The sequence below is a fragment of the Pteropus alecto genome, unplaced genomic scaffold (assembly GCF_000325575.1).
Source record: "Pteropus alecto unplaced genomic scaffold, ASM32557v1 scaffold75, whole genome shotgun sequence".
NCBI classification, from domain to species: Eukaryota; Metazoa; Chordata; class Mammalia; order Chiroptera; family Pteropodidae; genus Pteropus; species Pteropus alecto.
In genome coordinates, this window is record NW_006440638.1 from 7,412,239 (window position 1) to 7,434,493 (window position 22,255).

Consider the following 22,255-nt stretch of genomic DNA (forward strand, 5'->3'; position numbering starts at 1 on the left):
CTTGAGAGATTGCCTACTTCTTTGAGAAAAAAAATGATGTGAACGAATGACTAAACAAGCTGTGCACAGGTAAAGATGCAGGTGAGCAATATAAAAGCTAAAGTCCTTGGGGGATTGGCCAACACTCTGACAGAATACAGAAGTGCATGGGTTACAATGCCGGGCTTGCGAAGATGAAGAAATATGAGGGGAAATTTAAGATTGCAAAATGCAGTATAGGTGAAAAACCCCACCTTGGTTTAGCTTTCATTTCAGCTCATTCAAGTTATTTTATGAGCGGTCTACTCCACGCTTAGCAATTGAGGACAGAGCAATGGGAAAGAAAGATAACGGTTCCGCCCTTAGTGGTGATTATACAGGCAGACATGAAACAAATAATTAGCTATTTAACCTATTATTTAATAATTTGTGATTTAATTTACATTAAACAAGTGTTGGACAAACTACCTAAAAAAAACATATAAAAAGTCTACCCACCTGATGTGGGAAAGAAGGCTCTTTCAGGAAGTGCTGAAATCTGAAGAATAGGTCACAATTAGCTGGACAAAGGGAGCACCCCTTCTAGGCCCTGTGACTATTCAGAACCTGAAAGAAGAGAGTTAGAGAGGGCAGAACTTAGAGACTTGGGGAGAGAAGAGCACTTGTAGGGGCTAAGGAGAGAGGTGGGGAGAGCTTAGAAGTCAGAGCTTAGAAATCATGTCAGGAATTTGGAACATTGGTCTAGGAACAATGAAAAGCCATTAAAGACATTAAGTTGTAAATGACATGATCAGTTTTTAAAACATCAACAATGCTAAGGTATGGAAAGCAGATTGGAAGTAAACCAAGAGGATGCCAGGAGCCCTGGCTGTACCAAAATCACTCCATGACTTGAGGCTTTCCAGAATTAGAACTGAACATGCTAATGTTGGAGAGCATAGTGCAAAGTTCAAATTTTAAAATATAATATGTATTTAGTTATAATTTGGGGGCATCTCTCATTTTAAAATCATAGAACAAAGTGTTAGTTCATCGTTTACTATGTGGATTCAAGGAAAATATGATTCCATATCTAGGATAATATGTTGAAATATCTATAACAGTGTTCTACTCAAAGAATTCTAAAAAAAAAATCTATTGTGTGTCCACCACCAAAAGAGCACACAGTAGAGTATACAGATATCTTATTATAATGTTGTAAACCTAAAATTTATATACTGTTATTAACCAACATTACCTCAATAAAAAAAAATTAAATGATAGTATGTGACAGAAAATAATACAAAAAGAATCCTATGAAGTAACAACCATTTGTTTGGAAGTTGTCAAACCACAGAATGATTAATTGCATTAATTGTCCGCTAGATGGTAGCAGTGCAGCTGCTACAATTTATCAAGCAATCATTTCCTAAATAATTTAGTAATACATTATTTAAACAGGAAGAGAGAAAGAGGCATCTTTAATTGCAAAAAAAGAAATTCCCATAAATTCTTAAGCAGGATTGATGGCAATTTAAAAATAGATGTAATTTAGCTAAATTATCTTTCCCCCATTCTACTTAAGTTATACATCCATACTGTGAATCAGAGGGCTAACTCTACAGTAGTTACCTGAGTGATTTTCTTGCTAGAGGTATATTATTCAATACATAGGTAGTTCCACAGGAATTACTCTGCATCTAGCACTCTATCTGAGGGGTCCCGTGGCCCTAAGTTCAGAAGTCATGTGAGTAAATAATAAAGAACTCTCCGAAGTCCCTAAATTGAGTGCTTTAAAATAAAAATCAGGAATATGTATGGGCTTTGTCTAAAATTACAAGAAATTTTTAAGAAGAAGATTAAAGATTAGGGAAGCAAATACACAAACATTCTCATTTAACATCCTGTGTATTTGAGATTTCTTGCCTCAAAGACCTTTTTGCTATATCTCTTGCCAACCGAAAGTTAACAACTAACTGGCTAGGAGTGTAGGAGTGTTCCTTGCCTAAGCTGAACCAAGGGGAAAAAAAAAAAAAAAAAAAGAAAGAGGAGTCCGCCTTAGTCCTTCCCAGCGCAATAGTGCCATCCATATCCCTCTTGTCGGGCTGACCAGAGATTGCCGAGGGCCCTGCCCAACCTTGCCCACCAGCTGTGAGGGCACCACTCATGCTCCCTTCTTTAACTTTCTCCCAGCCTGAGAGCCCAGGACAGGCTCTAGGCCCTTCCTTCAGTTCCATGTTCTCATCTCCCCAAAGGAGCAACTAACCAGCAGCTCAGGAACAGCCTTCTGAATTTTTCCTTTCTCCAATGGTTTGGCTATGAAATAGCAAAATTGGTTTTCCAGTCCAGATTCTGGAAATTCTACATACCTAGAATCAAATCCCATGTGTTCATCTGCTTTGGCCAGCGATCCTGTACAAATTGGTCAGTGAACTTCAGGCATAGAAGGAAGAGAAGGAAGAACCATGACTGTTAAGGAGGTTATTTGGGTGCCAAATGGGGTTTTGATGAGCCTCGCAGGTCATCTCATTTGAGCAGGTCGTCACTCCCCTTTAGCCACGTCTGACACTGCCTGAATCACACACCCAGATCTTTGTCCAGAAATGCCACCTTTGCTGCAACTAATGAAGACAAGTTTTCTGCAGCATTCTACAAGGCAGTTTTGTTTCGATGTTAAGAAATCTACAAGAGATTCATGTCAGATTAAAAGACACACGCAAACTAAAAGGGGATGGAAAAACATATTGCCTTGAGGGACCTAGCAGGTATTGCGCCGAATGAAATGGGTCAGATGGAGAAAGACAAATACCATGTGATTTCATATACATATCGAATCTAAAGAACAAAATCAACAACAACAACAGCAAAAAAAAAGAAAAGGCAAAGGGATTAAGAGGTACAAGTGGATAGTTGCAGAACAGACATGGAGATGTAGAGTGTAGCATGGGGAAGATGGTTAATAATGTCATAATAAATATGTAAGGGGGAAGAAGGGTACTAGATTTAGTGGGGTGATCGCTCTGTGCGTTATGTGGATCTCTGATCACTATGCTACACAACAGAAACTGGTATATTATTGTATGCCAATAATATAATTGAAAAAAAACTCATTGAATTGTACAATGTAAAAACAAGCAACTAATCGTCTATTATATTTCTATTAAGACAGGAAACAAAAAAAGAATCCAATATCCACGACTAAGGGTAAAAATTTTTCTTTCAATGTATTCTTTATGGACTGTCTAAAGGTATTCCAGAAGTTTACTGAATTTGACTTTAAGATAGAGAATTAGTTGAAAGATTCTAATAAATCACAAGAAAACTTCTGCTTTCATTTTCTAGAATATTTTTTGTAATGATGTCTGAAAAAACTATGCAGAAAAGCATAGTTTTAAAAAATAAAGTGATGTTTTAAACCATGGCTAGACATACACTACTGAAAAACCCTAGGAATACAAAAATCCAGAAAGATGGAAAATTACTGCCATGTGAAGCATTCAAGTTTAAATCTCTTTTTAAAGAGATTAATTTAACCTATGGGATATATCGTTTTATATAGTCAATCCTAAAATGATATGATGTCCCAACAACTATTTATCCTACTCCATACATATGCCAAGACCTTTTATAAATCTTGATGCAGTAATATAAGGTTGTACTGAATTATTGCCAAGAAATCATACCCATTCTGAGAAAAAAACTCCAGTATATTCTTGAAATCCATCTATTGTACAGTTCTTCAAGGCCTAAATAGATAGGGGAAGAGTGAGAGGTCTTTAAAGCATCACATGTTTATGTTCTATTCCAGAAGTAGGGAACTGGCAATATGCAACAGATATTAAGAAGTCAAATATTTATTTATCATCAGAGTATTATCCTGAGAGATACCAGGATCTTTCATTTACTTGGATCCCAAAATAAAATAGAAGTGTCTTTGCTACTTGACCTAAAAACAAAGACATAGAAGCCTTCTCTACACAGCTTTAAAACTAGTCACACTGAAAAAGGCTTTAAGAAAATATATCAGAAAGTTAGAATTAAGGCTGATTTCTATTTTCTCCTCCCAAATTTTCTGTATTTTACTAAATTATTTTCAATGAGCATTTTTACTTTTAGAATCAGAAAATAAAATTCCAAAAAGCAAAGCTACTACATAAAAAATAATTTTTTTGAAGTAGTCTACGAATACAGAGATTTTTCACCCCTAAATGCCACAGCCACCATTTTAATTTGCCACATGATATATGCTGATATTTATCAGTTATGAAGTCTGACGGTTGGTCAACTGTAAGTCTGTTTACAGAACCTGATGATTTTATCAACTGTCTAGAGGATATGGGTATGCCTTTTTATTACCTATCATTCAACAAGTCCCTTATATATGCTATCTCATTTAGCACTCACAGCCACTCTTTAAAGTCAGATTTGTGTCCCCATTTTACAGATGAGCAAACCAAGGCCCAGAATGACTAGGCAGCCTGCTCAAGGTGAAGTCCAGTGTTTGGAAACTGCTCTGAGGTTACATCCAAGTCCAAAGTCAAGGTCTTTCTTTTCCTCTGTACCCCGGCCAAACATGCCCTAAGAAGCAATGAAACAAGAATTTGTTTTGGAAGTTTCTAGTGCTGATAAGTTTGTCTAATGTCAAAAACGTGAAGCCATTTATAAAACCCTCCTCTTCCTTACATGCAGACTGGGGCAAAAGGACCTTTGGGGGCATTCAAAAAAAGTCATATATTGCATGCCTATCAGATAGAAATTAATGAAGCTATTGTTGCTACTTATAATTTATAATCTCCCCCAAAATATCATTTTGATAATAAAAATATGCATCCATGACTCTGAGAAGTTTCATATGTGACCACCTATACATTTGTCAATGTGAAGAGGTAGTTTTTAAAAGGAAATTCTAATAAGTTATCTGATTAGATAAATTCACTCACTCTGTTAGATTACCTATGATTCTAGGTAAAGGTGTTGCCTTCTCTCAAATAATCCATAATAAATTGAGTTGTGTTCAATATTACAGACACCCCACACACACGAGACTGTTTTAAATGGCCTATAAATGACTTTTATTAATTCAGCTTTTCAAGAGCATTTATTGGGCATCCAGACCCTGAAGAAAGCAGCTAATGTTATCTTGCCCTATATGAGTTCTCAAGCTGCTTTAGGAATAGGGGCTACCTCTGAGGATGGAGGGAGAAGAGAAAAGGAGCAGGCATGTGGGTGCTTTAGCTTTTTCTGTAATGTTTACTTCTTTACAAAGCGAGGTAAAGAGCAAATATGGCAAACGTATAACCATCATAAAATCCAGATGATGAACACATCAATTTTTTCCAGGTTATTTATCGTATTTTTGTATATTCGAAATGTTTTATAATTTACATGTTTTTAATTCAGCAATTTACAATGTAGATTCAAAAATATATTTTATGTTGTTAAGGAGCACCCACCAAGGTTCTGTGGCCAGATACCCAAATTCATTTCAGGTTCCAAGTGTAAATTTAAACTGGTTCCTTCCATCATTCAATTCAAGCATATGGTAGAGTAGTATTTTGGAACCAGGAACTGGGTTCAAATCCCAGCTCTGTGGACATACTAGCTCTGCTAACTTGGACAAATTATTTGCTAAAAAAGAAATCTGCCTCCCACCCCATCTGTAAAATGGGTATTCCCTTTCGTAAAAGGTATACAATTAGCATGGCGTTCAGTGTTAGTGTTGCCACCCCAACTACCTCTTACTCTCCAACTAGGAAACATGGGCTGGGGCAGGGATGGGGGGCGGGACGTTTCATCCACCAGAACCCTAAGAGGAAATCAGCTGCTCCTTCAGATAAATGCTGAGGCATAAAACTGGCAGAGGGTCTGGAGGCAGGCAAAGAAGAACCATGCGGTTCATCCTGCCCATAGGTTTGATTGTTACCACCCTTGCGATTGCTCCTGTCCACTTTGACAGGTAACTCTTATCACCCTGTGTTCCAGTCTCTGTGTGAGAAGATTAAAGAATGCTTCTTTACAGCTCACATTTTTCATCCTTTGCTTTCTTAAAGGGAGAAGGTGCTTCACGTGAAGCCCCAGGATGAAAACCAAGCATACATCATAAAGGACTTAGCCAAAACCAATAAGGTAAATCATTTTTACCTTTTCTTTCTGTTCTCTTAAAAGCTGCTTCATTTTTATTTTATGTTCAATGCCCAAAGACATAGAAGCCTTGTCTACACAGCTTTAAGGTTAGGGGAAGTGGCAGGAGCCACTTGGATAATTGAGCCAATTACCAATACTACCTTTTTGTTTTGTTTTGTTTTTCCCCAGATTACCACTTCGCTTCCACTTTCTTTCCCAAAAGCTTTGCAAACAAGAACTTTTTCTAGCTGAAACTGTGAAATAAGGGGATGTCCTTGACAGCTTCATGAGGGCCTCATTTCCCTCCTTGCTTGTACTTTGCCTCATTTTGCTCACTCCCACCCTCATCTTCACCAGCAGCCTAATTTCTGTTAATGTTATTAACTGATAACATTAAAGACCTGGCTGATAATATCAAGATGTGACCCTTTCCAGGAACAGGGAACTCTTATTTAAAGTTAGATCAATCTTTTAAAATCTAACATGTTAACGTAATCATTTTATCATTTATTCAGCTGCTCCCATGCAAAAGGTGCACCATGCCAGCCACCTTACGCACATCATTTCAAATTCTCCAGCAGATTTTTCAATGTTAGTGTCATAATTTAACATGCTTAAAACAGAAGAATTGAAGTTCAAAGACAATAAATTAAATGATCAAGATTACACATCAGATTTAAACCCAGGACCAAATTTGGGATTTATCCTAGTCACACACACCCTTATCTCCACATCGTGTCAATCAAAAGTTGCACCTACTTTAATTCCCAAATGTTTTTCAAATCCATATTTTTCTCTCCATTCCCCTGCTACTGTCAAGTTCATGTTGGCTCTACCTTTTACTGGAACAATTTCAATAGCCAGTCCCTCCTCTAGAATTCAGGGTTCTAGTCCTCTCTCCCACAAAGCCAGTCCATGGGGCAACCTGATTGCTGTCTCTAAAACTTGTTGATTACATTCCTCCCTTAAAAGTTTTTCATGAGATGTAGCCAAGTATGGAAAGAGTATGGTCTTCAGAGGTTCCAATCGCAGTTCTGTAGCCTTACGCAGGTTACTTAACTTCTCTGGGTCTCAATTTCCTTCTCCATCAAATGGGATAATAATCATATTTACTTGCTAAGGTTGTTATAAAGACTAAGTGAGCTAATATTTAGGGAGTGCTCAGAAGTGGGCCTAGCCATAGTAAGCACTGGAGAAGCATTTTCTATTGGTATTAGTGTAGCATTCAAAGTCCTTCGTGATCTGCCAGACTGCCAGCCTCAGCAACCTCTTCCTCTCCCACCCCCTTTCTTACCCTTCAAACTCCATGAGCACCAAGACTCACCCACTTTGGCCCTACACACCTTTTCTCAGGAGGAATGTATTTCCTTTTTTACTTGGCTAACTCTCATTCTTTAAGACCTTGCTCAGACAGTGTCTCCTACAGAAGTCTTCTCTGCCCATCACCTCTCATGACCCAGTCTGGATGGCTTTTTGTGCTCCTGGAGTACATTATGCTTCTCCCCGGCACTGGAAATGCATACATAGCTGTCTTTCACACTAGGCTTCTTGCTTCTCGTAAATCCTTCATTAGCCTCTATAATGGTGGCATCCGGCTCTGTGCCTGCTGTTTAATAAATGTTCATGAAAGTTCACTGAGTCCTAAACTCTTGCTCCACATTACCCTGTTAGAATAGAGAAACTACTATTATGATTAGATGGCCCTGGCTAACTCACCTTTAAATCACACTCCATCTCTCATATGTCCAATTCAGCTATAGCTTTGTGATCAAAATAAACCAATAAATATTAGTTAGTTCATAGCTGTCTCATAATGATTGACCTAGAGGTAGAGTGGAATTGAACTTCAAAACAGCCACGTAGACTTAGACAAACCCACAAGCTTGGTGTGATGAGTGGAAATTCAGCATTTCCTTCACATTTCCCAGGTTGGAGAATTATATTTCATTGGGTTTCATAATTGAGTGCAGTTTTGAAGAACAAGAATTGCAATTTTCCAAAATTATCTTAACCTAAATGCTATCCTTCTGGGCCCATTTACCAAATTTCTGAAATTCTCAGCGAGAGGAAGAGAAAAAGAAGGGAATCAGCAATTATTAAATGTCTGCATATCCCAGACTTCATAGCTATTTCACAATCTTCACAAGACTCCCAATGGAGCCCTGTTAGCCTCATATTTTAGAGGAGCAAACTGAAACTCAAAGAGTTTTAGGAACTTTCCCAAGGACGTTGCTATAAAAATGAGAGGGCTGAAGATTACACCTTCTGTTGGACGCAAACCTTCCAGGAATTCCAGCGTTTACAGGGACATTTGGTTTTGAGGGCTGGATTGGGAAGCAGGGTAAGGAGCCATATATTTAATCTATAATTCCGATTAGAGACAGATGCTGTGGTTAAATCAATTATGAAACAACCTCAATCAATACCAAGACCATAGAAGCAAACAGATTAACCAAAAGCTGATCATATTTTTTTGTATTTACAGATACTATGCTCCTGTAAAAGTGATCGGTACAGATGATTTCTTTCCCACTCATTAATATCGAACAGTTCTTAAATATATTTGCAAAAATCTCATAAGCTTATTAAGAGAAGGGTCCATACCTTAGTCACACTGAATCCAAATTCCTTACGTGATGTATGACACATAGTCATTTCTTAATAAATGTATGTCGAGTGAGCAAACAGCTGTGACTAACATTGACCTCATCTCCACAGCTTGACTTTCTGGTATCCAGATGCGACTCACCATGTAGCTGCTAACATGACAGTGGATTTCCAAGTTAGTGAAAAGAAATTCCAGTTCATCCAGTCTGCCTTGGATCAAAATAAAATACACTATGAGTAAGTCCTATTATTCAGTCTTAAAATGTGTTAGATACTCAAAGTTTGGGGAGTCTTAAAATTGAAAGGGAAGTACTATTTTTTAACTGGGAAAAAAATGATTTCCAAACAGATTACTGAGGCCTGCTTATAGAGGTGTTGAAATCACACTTGGCTACTCAGACTCCATCTTATGTTTGCTCTGATCTGCAAGAATGACAATTATCTACATCTGCCATCTCCAAAACCAGCCCCTAGTGAGGACAGAGTGCACATGAGCAGGCAAGAATGGTTTAGCCATGTTCATCACGACCCTGGCAGATTATCAGGCACTACCGGTGACTACCAGCATAACATTTTTGTATTTGAATTCTCCTGATACATAAAAGGAGACCCAAATAACAGTTCTCATCTTTAAGTCAGAGATGAGGGAATGTAAAATATATACTAAATAAATAAATCTTTATGAAAGAAATTCTTCCTCAGAGAAAGCAAAAGCAATGCAATAGAGTAAGACTTAAATCCAAGAGGAGAGAATTTTTTAATGGCCAAAGATGCCAAAATAAGTCACCGTGGTGCCACAGAGAAATAAGGAGAAATTAGAATGTATCGAGCACTAGCCATGGCTCATGCACAGTCTGGGCCCTGGAGCAGTGAACAAGAAGGGAGCCCAACAATGACTATTACAAATCAACACAATACAAATGTGTTTTTATATTGTCAAACGTTTAGCGATTTTATGTACTAAGGGGTGCTATTTTAACTCTCCCAGTCCTCATCATCCCAGGACTCCTTTTCATTGAGATCCTCACCACTCAAAACACTGCCAAGCACTAGTTCTTTCTTTCTGACTTGCTATTTCATGCCCCTGCTCCCTAACTTAGTGCTGTAGCTCAAAAGGCCTTCTTCTTCCCGCTGAGACAAAGATTCTATAATACATTGCAGAGCAGGATTTACTGCTACTTATCATGAGTTGGTTATATTTATAATATTGCTACAATATCCTTAATAAATATAAACCCTATTGAAATTAAGGAAACACATACATAAAACAAGTAAATAAACAAACAAAAAAACTCTTGTTCATGGCTTAATGGCTTAAAAAGTAGCTGGCCGTTGATCTGTCTTTGTTTTTGCTGTTGTTTGAAAAGGGATGTGAAACAAATGTAGAAGTTAATAAATGGGGAAAATGTATTCAAAATTAATTTGCATCAGCATTTAACTCTTTTAAAGCAATAAACCTTCAAGACTGCAGAAACTAGTAGTACATTGTAGACTCTCTGCTTATATCAAGGTTCAGATGACATCTTGATTCTTCCATCTAAAAGACATTGCCCCTCCACCCTATGGACCCCCCCTGGTGACTGTGTCTCTCGATTCACTTCACAGCCAGGTTTCTCAAATGTGTGCCTTGATTTTTACACTTTTCATTCTACTTCATTAATATACACCTGACCTGGATTGTTGTGATCAACTAATTCTTACAAAGTGTTCAGTCCAAGCTAAAATAAATTCTAGCTAGCCAATTTTGTATAGTTTGGTTTGAACAGCAGGGTAAAAATGAAGTATTATGTTTTCCTTAATATCCTGGTAATGTAAACAAAAAGCTAGTTGCTTGACATGAGTATGGATAATGGAACAAATCGCTGTGACAGAAGACACCTAGGCAGGTGGCTGACATCCTCTCATTTTATCAAATAGTTTACATCAGCCCTCTCCTCTGGGTCCTCTACAAGCCTCTCCCAGCCTGAAACAATTCTGACTCAAACAGAGGTCTAAATTCAGACCCTCAGAAATAGTGTGTTTTTCACTTTGCCTTAAGCCAAGATATTTCCTTGCTATCTACATCAAAAATCAAAGTGTTAAACTAACTATAAAAATTAGTTTGATCTAATTAGGACATGATTTCTAGAAATTGGTCCAAATTAGCCACAGTTGTGGGAAAGCCACATAATTAGATAGGTACCTTCCTCAGAAATATAAATATGTAAAATGATCTGTACAGACAAGAACTATTTAAAATCTTGTCTCTAAGTACTAATTATATAGATAATTTTATTTGCATATTAATTATATGTGTTACTTGGTGTCAGTCAGTAACAGAAGAGGGTTCTAAGAACAGAAACATCTGGTTGGACCCAGGCACCAGTCTGAATAAAACCACATTAAGAGGCTGGTTTGACACAATGATTTACTTAGACACCCTTCATTAGACAGTGCATATAAACCACTATTTAGTTTAAAGCATCTGTGTGTGATGTTTTTTTAATTTTCAGAAAATTAAATTACTAAGACAGATTTGATTTTAAAGTAGCATATTTGCTCCCTTTTTATTTGTACTGTTACAAAATCATAAAAGGCCAAATCCAAAAAACAAATAATATGTATATACTAAGAACCTGAACAGACTGGCAAATAAATGTCTAAAATAAAGCACATCCATCGAACTGAGCCTAAAAGGGCAGACATCATATTTAGATTCAGCAGCTAAAAACCCTGGTGTTTTTACTAATTTTTTTGTATTTTAGATATTTGTATTTTAGATACATTTTAGAATATCTTTTCTTTAGTCAAAATATAAAATTAGAAAACAAAGAGTTAATGAAAGGTAATTCAGAATACCACTATTAACATAAAATTCAAATGATAATTAATTAACTAGAATCTTATTAAGATCCACATAAGATTATGTGGTAAATGCAAAAAAGATCTATACCAAACTGGTACAGCAATCATCAATACTTCATATTAATGCCTAATTGCCTAATAATGTTCAGTTAGACACAAATTCATATTCCAAATAAATACATTCCTATAAAATAAGTATTTCAATCAAATAAATCATTCTGTCTCATTCCACTCATTTTCTTTCTGCTCTACACTTTTATATATTACTTGCCCAAGAGTAAAACAAGTATGTTGATACTTGCTAAAAAATGTTGAAGAGAGGTTAGTCTTAGTGGAAAGTAGAGGGTGTGGTAGGTAAGAATGTGGATTCTGGAGTGAGGTTGTCTGGGTCCAGTGCCACTTAAATTGTGCATTAGGTATTTAACATTGGTGATTTATTTAATTTCTAACTCATTTTCTTCATCTTTAAAATAATGTTTCATAGGGTTTTCATGAAAATTGACTAGGATCATAAAATCACTCTTTGCCTGTTTCCTTTACTTCCATTAAATCTAGGGAAGAAAACCACTTATACATGTTTACACAATTGCATACGCACGTGCACACAGAGACACACACACACACACTGTGCAACAGGAGATAATTAGAAGCTATCACCAAATGCCCCCTTTCCCTCCTAGTAAATAAACTGGAGCCTGAAAGTTTATTATCCAACACTGAGGTATGGCTCAAATGTTGGGAAATCCACGTCAGTAAGTGCTGGGTTTGATACATGGTAACCCATTTAGGGAGTTATGGGGAACCTGAAATCATGCTTTTTAAGTAGTCTATATCCTGCCAGAATGTGGGCATGGGGGAGGGAGGCAGTCCAGAACAGTTTATAAGGCACCATAACAATGACTCTGCCTCCCTGAAACATCCTTCCCCACTGCGCTTACACACACACACACACACACACACACACACACACAAAGTTTTTTCACATACATATATACCTATGGTAAAGTTTAGTTTATAAATTAAGCACCATAAGAGATTAATAATAACTATAATAAAATTGAACAATTATAACAATATACTATAATAAAAGTTATATGAATGTAGTCTCAAAATATCTTATTATTTTGTACTCGCCTTTCTTCCTGTGATAATGTGAAATGATGAAGTGAAGTACTCAGAACAGAATGAAATTTGAAACTTACAAATTGTTTATTTCTGGAATTTTCTGTTTAATATTTTTGGACCATGGTTGACTGCAAGTAACTGAAACCGTGGAGAGAAAAACTTTGGAAAGAAAGACTACTCTACACTAGCCCACAGTTCTCCATTCCTTTGTTTTTCTCTAAAAGCAGCAGCAGGAGGGCACCCTGAAATTGTCAAAATGGGATTGATCTTATCTCTCTTCTGAATTTTTCATCTGCTCCTTGACATTAAGACACAGGTTTCTAGAAGAGCTGGTCATCTGGGCAAATTTAGCCCAAGCCTCAGTAGACTACGAAAACTATAATTCTGATGGCAATATCCAGGGATTTCACTCCTTGTGTGGAGGCATTGTTGTGTAATGGTTCACAACTCAAGGTCAGACATTTCTAGGTTCCAATCCCAACTTCTGTATTTTATCAGTTGTGAGAAGTTTGGAAAGGAACCTAACCTCTGTACAAATGGGGGTGATAACAGTACCCAAATAATAGTGTTGAAGTGAAGATTAAAAGATAAAATGTAAATACCATCCTGAGCAGAGTGCCTGACACATAAGAAAGACTGGATAAGCATTATCATTTATATTATTAAATCCTCGGTAATAATTATTTATCCTTTCACCAACATTTAGAAATATTTTTAATAAATTAAGCAAATATTAGCGAGCTAAAGTTATATTTGAGAGAAAGTAATTTGGTTTAACTGCCTAAACCTGCCTGCTGGTTAGTGAAAGGGCTCATGAAAATAACATCTGGCTCTAGTACTTAATTTTCAGCCTTAGGCCTAATTTTTAGTCCCTATCAGCAACAATCTGGCACCATTCTGATGTCCTCATGCAGCTGCATTTGTGGAAAGGTCGTATTTTAGCTCACATGATTTTCTTTTGCTGCTGTTATCACAAGAGCTAAATTGATATGTTTAAGTCTAAAAATATTCTATGATACAAGCTTCCTGTGATTAATACTTTCTTGTGTTAGAAATCAACCTTTGGGACCATAAAATTTCTTTTTTGCCTGGTTCCTCTATTTCTATTAATGCCCTTTTTAGAGCTTAAAACAATTAATTATGTCTGTAGTGACCACCCAAAATATAATTCTCAACCTTCTCAGGCTTCAGCTGAGTTTTAGCGCAACATGTCCTACCCGATTCCAAAATGGTTGTCATAATTTCTTTTCCTCAGAAATCCCAGATTCATCATAAGTCAAAAGCCAAGCAAACAGTGAGTTGCATATAATGTACATAATAATGTGCTTGTCAGTGCTGTTAATGGGAATCAATATTCATGAGCAGTATTTGGTCTCATGTGCTAAATAAACTCTAATTAGGAGTATACCTCATTTATGTTCTGCCTCCAAACTCAGATCAGCAAGAAAAAAACCAACAAGTGGAGTGGGTGCTGCAGTGTCACAGTTCAGTATCACAAGAAATTGAAGAAATCAGAGTCAAAAAAGTACATACCAAGAAAGCGTCGTTTAAAGGCACGTTAAAACTGTGTCAGTTTGGTGACTCATCTTTATTATTACACTGAAATTAACTGAGTGCCTATGGCATGCCAAGTACATTTCATATTTCACTTAATTTCATCTTCAGCACAATCCTGCCTGGCATGTTCGGTACAATTGCGAAAGTGAATAAACCAAGAATCAAAGAGATAATTAACCTGCCCAAGATCACCATAAGTATTAAGTAGTTGAGCTAGGGTTGAAATCCAAGAATGTCTGACCACAGAGCCTCTTCCCACTAGATTCCTGATTTCTTATTTGACAGGATTTATGGAAGTGAAAGAGTGCATGATACTGTCTGTAATGACTAGAATAAATGTTTAAAAATAGATAGCATTTTCCTACATAGGACTCATTTCTAATAGAAGGAAAATTCATATGTGTTTCATCAACAAAAGTAGGGTACTGTCTTTTTTTATATGATGTTAATGGAAAGTAAGATAATTTAAATAAATTGTTCAGATAAATACAACTTTAAAAAGCCTTTTACTTTAAATATTTCACAGAAATATTTATCTATCCTGAAAAAGAGTACACTGAATATAGTTTACTTTTGTTGAGTGATTATCATTATCAATACAAATTTTCATTACTATAAAGGAATGATATCCTTAAGGACCATTTTAGTTCCTAAAATATGTTGGGTCATTTGGACTTACATCTGACCCCTGTGTTTCCTAAGTCCTCTATCTAGATAGTTTTACTTTGTTTTTTGTTTTTGTTTTTTGCTGTCAGCTATTACCTATGGATAGTATGCTTCCTTTTTAAGTCATTTTCCTTTTGTCCAATGCATTTCTCCAAGGTTAAACAAACTTTTTATAACTGTATCTAAAATTAGATAAACAAGGCTTTTTGTGAGAGTGTTTGTGAATCTCCTGTGGCTGCAACATAATATTTAACATATTAAGGAATCTAATAATAAATTTTAATGCAACCATACATCAATGGACAATAATAATAATAATTTGATCTCATAAACACTGGTATGTTAATCTCAAAATGGAAATCAATATTATACTTCATAGTGAAAGACAGATTTTCTTGTTAAAACCAGAAAAAAAATGGAATACCCTCTTTCACCCCTTTTATTTCCATTGTTCAGAGAAGTTAGCCAATGCAATGAAGAAAAAAAAAAAGAAATATTAGAAAAATGTAGAAAGTATAATTTTTGCAGAATAACTACATAGAAAACCTTAAAGACATAATTAAAAAAAAATCTTAGAAGTAAAAGGATAATTTTTGTACTAATACAGTGCCTAATAAATAAGTATAACCAAATCGATAAGTTTTTAAATATACAAATAATAACCAGTGATATTGTTTAGTGAGAAAAGAGCCATTCACAAGACCAATAAAAAATATATGAATAAATATATACAAAATTTTACTGAAGAATCAAAAAGAGCTATATTGTGGTCTATTATTAATAATAAGATTCTTCTCAAACTTATTCATAACAATATAATTCTAATCAAAAGTCCATTTTTTCTAATAATTTCTAAAATGATTCTGACAAAAAAATTATTAAAAACATGAAATTACTCAAAAACTTTGGAAACAAGAATAGGGAGATACTTTAAAAAATGTTAAAATTCAACATTTAAACTATAATTAAATATGGTTTGATGCTTACACAAGAGTAAGAAAACAATCAATAGAGCACAACAGAAAATCCTTAAACAGACAAAATATTTAAAAAAAATTTGTGAATATGATTGTCATCATATTGGTATTTTTGAAGCATAAATCGTGAAGACAAGTCAACTGGTATTCAAATTTCCAATTCCAGCACACACAAATTGTAGTTAAGCTTTCTGAGTAACAATGTCACCATCCATAAAATGGCAAGAATACTAACAAGACCAAATAAAATAATGTGTATAAAGCAGTATCTGCACCATATTAAGTAAGTGGATGTCCAGATGAAAATGTGAGGTAGACAGTTGGATGTGAAAGCCAAAAGGAGAAGGGGAAGAGATTAGGGAGAGGCAGGCTCAAGGGAGAGGCTGTAACTGGAGATACAAATATGGGTGACTATTAGGATACCACTATAGCCATGGATTCAATGAGGTGATGAGATGAAAATAGATAAGAGGGTAGAGACATAAGCCTTCTGGTCTCCAACACTAGCCTCCCAGTGATTCTTGCTGCATCTTTTTTCACCCTCTTCAAACCAGCCTGGCCATTTTCTAGGTCTGTAACCATGGGCAAGTTATTTTAACACTTTATACCTCAGTTTCTCTTCTGTAAAATGAGGATAATAATCTCATGTGAAGATTTAGTTAATATACATGAGTTGGTTAGAACAATGATTGGTACATGGTAAGTGCCAAGTAAGTGCTTACTGTTATTATAATTACTCAAGTTTTCCCAGCTCTCAAAGTGTGAAATGACAGGAACAATAAGTAAATTTACGCATAAGAATATCCACTGTTGCCTGCGTTGTGTGTTTGTGAATGTGTGTGTGCTTTGAAGAAAGATTGGGAGTGACAGTGCTGACCAACAGCAGTATAATTTGAGCCACATGTGTAATTTTAAATATTCTAGAAGCCACATTAAAAAATAAAAAGAGGCAAAATTAATTTTAGCAAAGTATTTTATTTAAGCCAACATATCCAAAATAGTATCATTTCAACATGTAATATAAATTATTAGTAAGATATTTTACACGTACAGCAATCTCTACTTCTGGACAAGCCCTATTTTAAGTGGCCTATAGCCATGTGTGGCTATAGATGATTATATTAAACAGCATAGCTCTAGACAAATGGGAAGATATGAAGCCAGATGCATGACATGTCTAAAGGAAATGGTTAGAAAATAATCAAGAAACAGAGAAAACCTGATCTAAGATAAAGAAAGAAATTTTTTGCAACTGAAAGATAACTGTGTTTTTCTTTCCTTGGTAAATGTGGATTTTATTATTCCCCTGTTAAACAGAATCTTGATTCATAAGCTACAAGAAGAGATAAACAGTTCAATGTCAAAGAAGATATCTCAGGCAGGCACAGCTATGCAAAATACAACTGGGACAAGGTACAGTATATAATGCCTGTGCTTCTAAAAAAAAAATGTTATCCTCAACATAAAAACATGTTGTCATTTAGTTTTCTTTTATTCTAATTCCTAAAATTGGTTTTGCTCTTAAGATTGTTGCTTGGACTGAAAAAATGGTGCATAAGCGTCCTGAAATGGTCTCTCGTATTAAAATTGGAAACACTGTTGAAGACAATCCACTATATGTTCTCAAGGTAAAAATAATTCAGGAACTAGCAATTTTTATTATTGTTGGAAAACATGAATTTAAAAGTTGCTCTTTTTTTGACACATTCAGTGAATTTTGATACAATGAAAAGTCTTACTATTTTTTTTGAAGAACATTTACGCTCTAGACAGCCATTCAAAAATAAAAGTGACAGGTGGTTTTAGATGGAACCAAGAAACTCCCTGATTAAACTATTTGTCAGACACGATGGACAAATCCAGACAAATATTTTATCCTATATGTATACTGTAAGAGTTTATAATTCCCTGATGTATAAAACAGGTTTCCATCCATTAAAATTCAGTGAAACTGATGACTAAAATGTCATGAAGAAAAGGGAAATTTAATAATCACGGAATCATAGGCATTTCCACCCATGTTGATGGGGATTCCCTTCTATAACCGAAGCGACAATTGTCATTCAACTTCTGCTGGATTTTTGTGCATCCAAAGACACACTCCCTGAAGCATTCTCTTAAAAACTGGGAATCCCTTCCTTATTCTGACCTCCCAACCATTCATTCTCTCCAACCACCCAAAACAAATCTAACTTCTCTTAAAAGCAATATCCATATAAATATCCAACCACTAGTCCTTCTCCCCACTGTGAACGCAACTATAAAATCTTTCCACTGCAAGTAAAACATCCCCAGTTTATGAAGACAGAAAAACAAAAGAACTTTATAATTTATTTCTCAAACCAAAGAATGTTAGCAGTAAAATTAAAAAACAAAAACAATAGGTTGTGATTTTTAAAAAAAAACCTAAAAGCAACTCTGACAGTAGGAAAAACTTTTGAAAAATATACTATGTAATAGACTATGAACTATGTATAGATGTTTAAGGATATATGCCATGGTTTTCCCTGAGAACAATATATGCTAACAGAGTTACTCATTCAACAGGAGACAGGGGAAATTTTCTTTGAGAATATGAATGAGTTATTGGACAACAAGTGATCAATGTGTAAATTTGTGCAAAATAATATCTCAACTTTATTTTTAAATAGATTGGGAAAAATGATGAAAGAAAAAAGGCTATTTTTATGGACTGTGGCATTCATGCACAAGAATGGATCTCCCCAGCTTTCTGTCAATGGTTTGTCTATCAGGTAAGTGAATTGGAATGATTCTCCTGTGACTATCAGATCTCTAGCACTTCACTGAGTAGAGCACCCCTTTCCAAACAAGAGCAGTTCCACTTACCTAGAAGAGCTCATATTTGGTGCTGTCAGGAAATAAATGCTCTGGATTTTACTCAACATTCAATTTTTATAAAATTGACACCTTCTTTCAAATTTCTTGAACTCTAGCTGAAAGTTTATAAAAATAAAATAATTATTTTTTGGTTACAATATGAGTTTTTCCTGGAGTTAAGAATGAAAAATCTGAAATTATCTTAATATTATTACCTGCAGATGTGGCCTTTCTTTTCAGTAAACTCAAAGCATAGGCCTTTAGTTCCTGTTTAGGCATTTCATTGGCTACACATGCAGTTGGAATTTTTATATTTAATTTTCCTTTCCAAAAGAAAAATAACTCACTTTTTAAAAAATTTATGAGTTTGTAATTCCTCTCGCTCTATTTCTATTGTATTCTCACTCTTACTATCTTTTAACTTTCTCTTTCCTCAGCTTTTGTATTCAACACACCGATAGAATATGCATGATAATGACTTGCATGGATAGTTTCACTAGGAAAGAATCTGCCAGTAGAACTGATTTATCCCTTCAGTTGTTTCCGCTTTTCCAGATGAGAGCCCAGAGCTCCTCTTACTCAATCCATAAAGGAGCACACATCATAGGACTACAAGACAACTCTTAGCTTCAGTACGGATGTTCCTGGAAAAGATTTTCCAAGAATGATGAGAGAGATTTTAGGTAGCCATAGAAAGTCCAGATAATTGGAGAAATTTCAGTCAGATGTGAGAAAAAATTGATTGATCAACTTGAGTTTTTTTAATAGATCATTTTTATTTAATCTTATTTATAATTAATTTATGAATCCTCGCTAATATTTATATATTCTTATGTCTACAGACTCAATCCATGTTTACCTAAAGGATGTGAGGGAAATAATCCATTTAAAATGAGTTGTACAGCTAAATTTTCACTTGGCCTCTATTCTTCCTATGAAATGTATCTTGGTATGCTACATTTAGAATGCCACAAGTCTCAATAATTAAATGATCCTTTAAAGAATGTTTGGTTCAATTAATTTTACTAGTTTGAATAAGTGTCATTTTTTCCCATTATCTATATAGGTCATTTACTTGTGTACAGTGTAGGGGAAATATGTTTAAAATCACGTGACCTTAGGCAAATGATTTAAGGAGCAGTAGCTATTATCATTATAACCACAACTTTCCACATGGTTGCTAAATTTTATAGCAATCGCTTATTTTTTCCCTAAACCTACAGGCAAGCAAAACTTATGGAAAAAAAACAAAATCATGACCAAACTCCTAGACCAAATGAATGTTTATGTTCTTCCTATGTTCAACATTGATGGATATATTTGGTCATGGACACAGGTGCTGTAATTTCTTGTTTGTTATTTACTGATTTTAATGCACGCTGTTTGTTATTTACTGATTTTAATGCACGCTGATTGTCATGCATTAAGTTTAAGATTTGAGTAACCAGTTAATTCCAATTCAGAAAAGTATATTTTTTTAAATCTCAATTTTAGACTAAGGCAAGCACAATATCCTAGTTGCATAAGTGTCCTTGAAATAATATGAAATATTTGCTAGTGACACTGGTAATGTGAAAAAATGAAATAAAGCAGTAATTATAAAGGAATTATATGTTATATGATGTATGATGTATGCTATATGCTGTATGATGTATGTTATATGACATGGCAAAAGCATATTCTAGCTACGAATACAAGTCATGTAAAGATATTATGAATACATTGACTTCAAAGCAAAAGTCACTCTATTCCATCAACTTGGGACAGAATTTGAGGAGGAATAATTGTATCAAAAATAAAAGAGTGACTCAGATATCTGTCTCCCTTTTAACAGGATACTTTGTTGCTCTGCTATTGCTAAATAAGATTAATAATAAACTTTCAGCCAGATACTATCACATCAAGTTCTTTACTAAAAATTATGCTCCAACAGTCACAATTTGACCTGTATTATATCCAAATATATATATGGCGAAAGATGTAATGAAGTTATAATTTAAACTATAGGTAGTTTCAGAACATCGTTGATCATTTTCTAATACTGAAAACTAATTAACAGTTTTTAAAACTAACTGAATTATTTTATCAATTCAGTTAGTTTTTAAAACTAACTGAATTATTTTATCAATGCCTACTAATATAAAAAGCTATGTTTCTAAAAATATTACAAGTTATAAGAAAACAATATATTTTTTCTTTATAATAAAGAGCCTCAGGTTAACTAGATAGATTTCAAATAAAGCTGTAGACACTTGCAGAGAGAATCTAAAATGACAAATCGAAAAATGCAAATCTATCTGCTGTAAACATTTCCATCATTGAATCCTGCAGAATCGCATGTGGAGAAAAAAATCATTCCAAGAACCAAAACTCCAAATGCATCGGCACTGACCTCAACAGGAACTTTAATGCCTCATGGAACTGTGAGTTGACTTGATCTCAATGACAGTAGCTACATAAAGTGTTTAGATACCAAATTTAGTTAAACCACCTACTTATTTCAGTAAAAATATGTGTTCCATGGGTGAGCGTTAATTTTCTAATCTAAAAAAAAAATGAAAGATAATCATCACTACCAAAGAAGTATTATGAATGTTTCGTTGTGTAGGAGGTAGTGGAGGGCAGGGTTGTTTATCAAACCATCTCTCAGTTAATATATCTAGCTTGCTAAAAATCAAGCACAATCCAGATGTACAAAAGTTCAGATAATCTGATGAAAGGTCTCAGGTCCCTCCTCCTGGTTTGAAAAATGTTGAGAAACACCAGTGGTTAAAACCAACATAAGGTAGCTCTTCAGATGTTTAGTGAAAATAAACACCAGAGGCAAAGAAAAAGGTTTAATGGAAATGCAATAATAAGCAAAGGCCTGCTACATCAGATGACACTGTAGTTGCTACACAAGTATTACTTTATTATCACATATATTCAAAGAAAAATCACCACTACACCAATTTGTAAATTTTTGCCTAACTTTGTGAAAAATACTACTTCAGCTTTTAATACTATTCTACTATAATGAATATAATAATAGCAACTATCCCAGTTGAGAGCTGCCTGATGAAACAGGTTGAGGAGACATGGGCTCGAAGAAGGTAATTTACACCAGTCCCTAAAAAGTTAGAGCTGGGGCTGAATGGAACTGGGACTTATTGGCCGCAGGCCCTGGGCTACTTTTGATATATTAGTCTGTGATTCTGGGAAAAGGCAGGAAAAAAAAAAAAAAAAAAGCTAAGAATACTCCAGTGGGCTGTCTGTTACACACTGAATTGTGTGTACAAAGTTAGTCTGCAGTGACTGTGATGCCGGAGACACTGAAGCAGCCCTGCAAACTTGGGAGACTAAAATATTTTAAAGATTTTGTCTCTGCATCAGAAGAAGTGGGGCCTGTATTGATGGGGAGCAGATGGTGACCTCATCCATCCATGCCCTCTGCAGCTTTTTCTAACACTAAAAACCCATGCAAGGAGAACTATTGGGGCCCTGCTCCAAAATCTGATAAGGAGACGAAAGCTGTCACTGAATTCATTCGAAGCCATCTGAAATCAATCAAGGCCTACATC

The 22,255-nt window shown here is 35.2% G+C and overlaps 1 protein-coding gene across 1 annotated transcript in view; it reads left to right on the plus strand.

Moving 5' to 3' along the window:
• Positions 1-5,846: 5,846 nt before the first annotated feature.
• The window catches only part of CPA3 (carboxypeptidase A3), a 25,421-nt gene continuing 9,012 nt past the window's right edge, over positions 5,847-22,255 (plus strand). The window contains 12 exon segments of the mRNA XM_006917466.1: positions 5,847-5,914; positions 6,009-6,110; positions 8,800-8,925; positions 17,175-17,200; positions 17,203-17,270; positions 17,384-17,485; positions 18,509-18,610; positions 19,919-19,936; positions 19,939-20,031; positions 21,027-21,041; positions 21,043-21,118; positions 22,131-22,255. The exon segment at positions 22,131-22,255 is cut by the window's right edge and continues 40 nt beyond it. Of these exon segments, the coding sequence (XP_006917528.1) occupies positions 5,847-5,914; positions 6,009-6,110; positions 8,800-8,925; positions 17,175-17,200; positions 17,203-17,270; positions 17,384-17,485; positions 18,509-18,610; positions 19,919-19,936; positions 19,939-20,031; positions 21,027-21,041; positions 21,043-21,118; positions 22,131-22,255 (921 nt within the window).